Raw genomic sequence first — 6065 nt, 5'->3', positions numbered from 1 at the left:
AAGAATTCACCGGGCCACCAAATAATTCGCAGGGGGCCGGTTTTAGCACCTCAACCCCCTCCAAACATGCACAACATCGTCTTCTTTGTGTATCCACTCCCAGCCAAACATTCCACCCTTGCTGGCTTCATATCTTCATCAACTGATATATCTGTCTACACTCCGTGGCACTCCAGGAATATCTAGCCACTCCTCCCCTAAATGTCTCATGCAGTGCCTGTTCGGTCTGCTGCCGTCTGCAAAGCATGCGAGTCGCGTCCATGACGCGCAAAAACACGAACCCCCGCCCTCCAATAGCAACAGCTGCCACACACTCAACACTTCTGTCATCGGGGACATTGGAGCGCACTGACGGGCACAACAAGAAAAGAAAGTAATATGATCAGATGGCAATCTTATTAACACGAGTCACCAAAATACAAGAGTTCATCTCTCCTCCATCTCTCCTCCTCGTCGTCTTCGTGGGACCATAGCAAGTGTGCCACATGGTGCAAGGTGAGCCAACCTCTGACCTCATCGGTATTGGCATCGGAAACCACTGTCGTCCTGCCTTTTTGCATCGCTTGTTGCATCGCATTCTGAGATTGGCACACCAGCCTTTTGCTGTGTTGGGCAACTATTTGATGCCTTCATTTTTCGATCCCAAACCAAGCGTTACGGAAGTCTTTGTTGTGTGCTGCTATAGCTACCTTACAGCTATTTGCTCTGAGTTTAAGCTGTGTTGCCTAAATTTCTAGGACCTGAACCCCTGGAGTCGCCCTCGCTGCCTGGACCTGCTTTTCCCTCTTATAATCAAACTCCATCCCCTATACCATTACAATCACCACACCCCCGTGCATCCGATCCCATTCCGTATACCCTCCCAAAAGTCTCGGCTTCTTGATTCATCAACCGAAAAATAGCATTGTCCGCGAGCTTCCCGCCTTCCCCGCACCCAGACCGGCGAGCTGGCTCCGGGCCGTCTCTCAAAGCATCAAGATTCTGCTTTCCTCACGGCGCCGTTGGCTCAAAAGAGTCAACTGCTATACCTTCGGACTCTTATTTTGCTCCTCCTGAAATCTCACGGCTCGTTTCAGCCGCTGCGGCACCCAAATCGTCCAGCAATCGGCGTCACTCCTCCAGCAGGAACTGCAATCCAGTTTTCTATTCCAAACACCCATCCCGCCCTCGTACACACAATATGGCAACCCCTCACATCATACGAATCCCCAGGACCGACCAGGAGGGGGCTTACGTGCTCGGTCAAGTCACTCCTTCCGGATCCAAGCCGCTCAACGTCAAGTTTGTGGCCACTGACGGATACGCCCCATTCATAATCAAGCGTACGTTTAATTGTAGCACAGGAAAAACCCGAACCATGTCGTGCTAATATCACACCAGTGAGGCACGACCGTATTGGCGAATACAGGGTCAGCAACAGCCCATGCTCACCCGAAGAGTGGGAAGCAATCTTGAAATCTTTTCTTCTCAGAGGGGACCCGGTCGAGGGCATCGAAGCTGGTGCTGAAGTCAAGTCGGAAGTGTCGCTCACTATTACTGTCAGGAGACGAGTACAAGGTATCAACCAACGCCTCGGAACTCTGGCCCTCAAGTACAAGGAGGATGAAGAGGTCCAGCTCTTTGACTGGTGCGGAGCTGTTGCGTTGGAGCGGGAAAAGTTCCAAGAAACTGTGGCTACCGAAACGGCGAAAGTAACCGACTTGGAAGCTAGGATCACGGAGCTCAGAAATCAGCTGGACGAACTCACACAGGCAAAGAAGGATAGGGAGTCGGAAATCCTGGAGAAATTCTGCGATATCCTCAACGAGAAGAAAGTTAAGATTCGGGAGCAGCAGCGGTTGTTGGCTGCGGCGCGGCCAGGATCTTCTGGCCATGCTATCTCGGCTCGTGTGGCGCAAGTTGCCAGCAGCCAAGCAGACAGGAAACCAGCGCCATCACGACGAGCCAAGAGGAAGGCTTTGGAGGATGCTTCGGGTGGAGGGTCGTCTGACTCGGATGATGGCTTTGCTCGGCCGGTTAGTGATGCTGACAGGATGGATATCGATACGCCAGAGCCAGCCAAGGTCAGCGCCGAGGGTGAGGATCGCCAGACCACCGATGATGACGCCACGGGTAGCGAGCCTGATGGTGACGAGCCTATTCCGCCGCCACGAGCTCAACCAAGGAAGCCTGCGCCAAAGAAGGACGGGGCGCTGCCTACGAGGCATGATTTGAGGAACATGACGAAAAAGGAAGCCACTCCTCCACCGGGGAGTGAGACGGATTCTGGTGATGACGAGCTGTGATTCTGGATGGGGCAGAGTTTGTTTCTCAGTTCAACACAGTTATGTGTATTATTCTCGGATAATTACAAGTCAAAAGCGGTATAACAGTTGGTGAACACGAGCAGCCACTCCTCCACAGGGTGGCGTTTCTGAAAGCTTCCCATGGCTTTATTGCCAGACGAGTTCTTCTATTGTGACAGGTCATAGCTCGGCATGATGATGAGTCGTCTTCCCAATTCTGAGACAATTCTCATACGTGGGGAACGAGCCAAAGCCAAGACGGCAGACTTGCGAACTCTTCAAAACATACCATCGACATTCGTCAGTCAGTTCAGTGAACTCGACCCAACTCGTGGATCATGTCCTGCCTGCTCATGACCACGATCATTGGCGACACATCCATACGGGACATCCCCTTGAATGGACCATGACCCATCTTTTCTGGGATGAACTCTGACCTCAATGAACTCTGACCTCAATGAACTCTGACCTCAATGAACTCTGACCTCAATGAACTCTGACCTCAATGAACTCTGACCTCAGTAAACTTTGACCCTCGATGAACTTCAACCTCGCCGCGCAACGAGGACATCAGGCCTGATGTGATTCACACGTAAGTATTACCATGACGCAAACTCATCTCAGTCATATTGACCTGCTCAGAGCTACCCTTCTGGGGGACTTGTCATTTGACTGGGAACCGTCGTTGACCCAATGTCATACACGACATCGTGGGAGAATGGCTCACGCTACCAGGCAGAGAATGTGACAGCTGCCGCCGGACTATGTACTATCAGACATCAACTTTGGTCTGCACTAGATGCAGGCCGTGGCATCACATGCCACCGGAGTCCAAGACTTTGTCTTTTCAGGTGCTCGAGGGGAATATTACCAGCCGTCGCGATACAGGGGGCTTGACACGACGAACTTGGGGGATCAAACCATCAACCGCAGAGGACGGATCATCTTTTGGGTCTTCTCAGGTTTGATGATCCCGATGTGTTGCCAGAGATGTGTACCAGCGCACTCCAACTTTGTGAACGGGACTCACAAGACCACGGACCGCACGTGACAGCTCCGATCCTCACCTCATGCACTCTGCCCGTTCCCCTCACCTATGCGTGTGTTGCCGCGTGTACCTTGCCGCATCCTCATCACCAGAGCCATGCTCTTCACCGTCGCATCTTGCAGACAGACCCTACCGCCCTTGAGCGATCGTGTTCTTCATCTCCAGGCCGGCATGGCCGTGCCTGGTGAAGACTTTGACCTCGTTGCCATCGTTGACCTCGTTGACTTTTCAACCACCAAACAAATTCTACAAAGCATGCAGCTCCTGCAACTGTTGCAACTGGCGCAGCTCAACAAACGTGTCATCATTTGACATTACAAAACTGAACCAAACCAAACCAACCTGAACGTCGTCATTCATTGACAAAACCAAACCAAACGTACCATTATCTTCAACCCGCTTCAACAGCAACACTATCTTGCAAGAGAACCTACTTACCTACTTAGGTAGTCTACGTCTAACACACACCTCCCTCCCCTTAGCTTCCAACCCCCAGACATCGCCTTCCCCTTCCCTTTCCCTCCATTTTTATATATATTTTTATAGCTCACATCACCTCACAGCACTGTACATGTCCATGACGGGAAAGTGTTGCACGATCTCTGTGGTGAAACTCTCTTCCCTTTCCTGATAACACCTCCCTTCTACTGTGTCTTCACTGTTAACCTTTCCACATCTCAGCAACGACGGCTTCTTATGACGGGGAAGGCTGGGTGATTCCACGTGATGACAGCCATCCTCATGATGAAGTGGTCTTTTTGTTGCTGTTGGGTCGTGAGCATTGGACTGGGTACTTGGGCGGGTTTGGTATCGATGGGTTGGGGAGTTGAGGGGTGGTGTGGTGGCGGTGTAGTGGGATCTGGGGGATATGCTCTTTAAAACAAAGAGAAGACTCTGGGGGATCTAAAATCATCAGATCAAAATTCCTTTGCTTTTCCAATGTGGCTCACCTGTTACCCACCTGTTGGGTGGGCTGTGAGAAAAGGGAAGACATTACCTTTTTCATGATGGGCTTGGTTTTGCTGGGCTGTCGGGGAGAAGGGAAGGAGTTTGCTGCTGCTTAGGGGGCGGGGGCGGGGGCGGGAGGGGTTATTGGGATGTGGAATGGAGAAGAATAATGGTATTTACTTAACTTTTATTAGACTTGATAAAGTACTATGAGATTGTCACTACCAGGAATAATCAAGTGATTCGTGAATGGACTCTTGTTAATATTGCAACTTCGAGACCATCAAAACAATGGAGATATAGCCACGATCTATCACCGAAGAACATGATGGGTATCCATAGCGAATGAGATGTATGAATCGCCGTCACAAACGACTTTGTTTCTCCCCTACAGCCTCGGGTATATTCGCATTATAATCACTAACCACCCTTCCTTTGATGAAACCCAACAGGTGTTTTGTTACCTGTGTGAGGAGGTAGTTCGCCTGCTATGCCCTGCATGAATCAACAAAGCAAAAAGGTCTGACTGGGAGTGAGCTATTGTTTGTGCCCGTGAGATAGAAATGGTGACTGAGAAAGACACTTAATCCCCCAAAGTCAAATCTTCAGAACTTAATGATAGAATGAGTCAAAGATTGCGTTTACAAAAGTACCTACCTTACCTAGTGTGCTCAAAATAGATATAACCTCTCTCCATGGACCATCAACCACGGGTCCTGCACCCTGTTAACCACCGTAAATATCACATCACGGCCATTTTCACACCTGCTGTCCAGATCACAGCCAACTCATCTTCAAAATTTCCAACAGCTAACAGGTATCATTTACATCCATTTTACCCCCCAGCTCCCCTCACAGGTACCTCAAAAACATGGCTGGTATCAAGTCCATATATCGCCCCCCCCCCCCCAACATCACAATCTCATACATGACCCCCCCGGGGAACAAAAGAACAACAACAACCCATATTAAACAAATCCATCCATTCATCCATCGACAGTCTCTCTCTTTCCAAGATAAACACTCAATATCACACACCTCAAATACAACAACAACAACAGTAACAACAACAACACCCCCCTTTCTCTTTGTGAGTTAATCCGCTTTCCATCCCCATATCTGCATACTTGATTTATGTCTGACAATCCCATTTTACACTTGAAACAAAACCTTTAAACTCCCCCATCCCCATCCCATACCATTCCCATAGCAAAAAAAAAACAAAAAGAAAAACCCTCGCTGGCAACAAGTGGTGTGGTATCCCGCTAACAAGATAAAATGATCAACAACAAAAAAAGTCAAACAAACAACCCATCCTCATCTCCCCGCCCGCTCCGAGTTCCGTCCTCCTCCTCTGTCACGGTCTCGATCCCGCAACATATCCCTGTCACGGTGACTTGGTGGGCCATCCCTTTCTCTCTCACGCGGAGGGTGGTCCCGATCTCGGTCTTTATCCCGATCTCTATCCCTCCCGCCTCCCCGTTCTCGATCCCGATCACGATGTTCTCTCGGCGGGGGATCTCTTCCACCGTGTCTGTCTCTCCCATCATCTTTCTCCCTTTCCCTCCCACCACCACCCCTCTCCCGCCCACCACAATCAAACCAATATACAAGATGTATGCTGCCCCAACACCTAATCGTTCTCACAATCCAACAATATCTTTAATATACTCAAACATCATACCATCCAATAATATATTCATCATAAAAGACAACAATCCGTACACATAAAATCTTATTAAATGTAACTACAGAAATGAAGAAATATAATTTTACCTACAATC

At 49.5% G+C, this 6065-nt stretch overlaps 1 protein-coding gene across 1 annotated transcript; it reads left to right on the top strand.

Annotated features, from left to right (window-relative positions):
• Positions 1–1180: 1180 nt before the first annotated feature.
• On the top strand, positions 1181–2285 carry PODANS_6_5710 (uncharacterized protein; the record flags this gene model as incomplete). Its single annotated transcript, XM_001910032.1, has 2 exons — positions 1181–1322; positions 1381–2285. The coding sequence occupies 2 exons, from the start codon at positions 1181–1183 to the stop codon at positions 2283–2285; spliced, it is 1047 nt and encodes a 348-aa protein (XP_001910067.1).
• Positions 2286–6065: the final 3780 nt, after the last annotated feature.

This window comes from Podospora anserina, chromosome 6, assembly GCF_000226545.1.
Source record: "Podospora anserina S mat+ genomic DNA chromosome 6, supercontig 2".
In the NCBI taxonomy this organism is placed as follows: domain Eukaryota; kingdom Fungi; phylum Ascomycota; class Sordariomycetes; order Sordariales; family Podosporaceae; genus Podospora; species Podospora anserina.
This window is presented reverse-complemented; position numbering and strand designations above follow the sequence as displayed.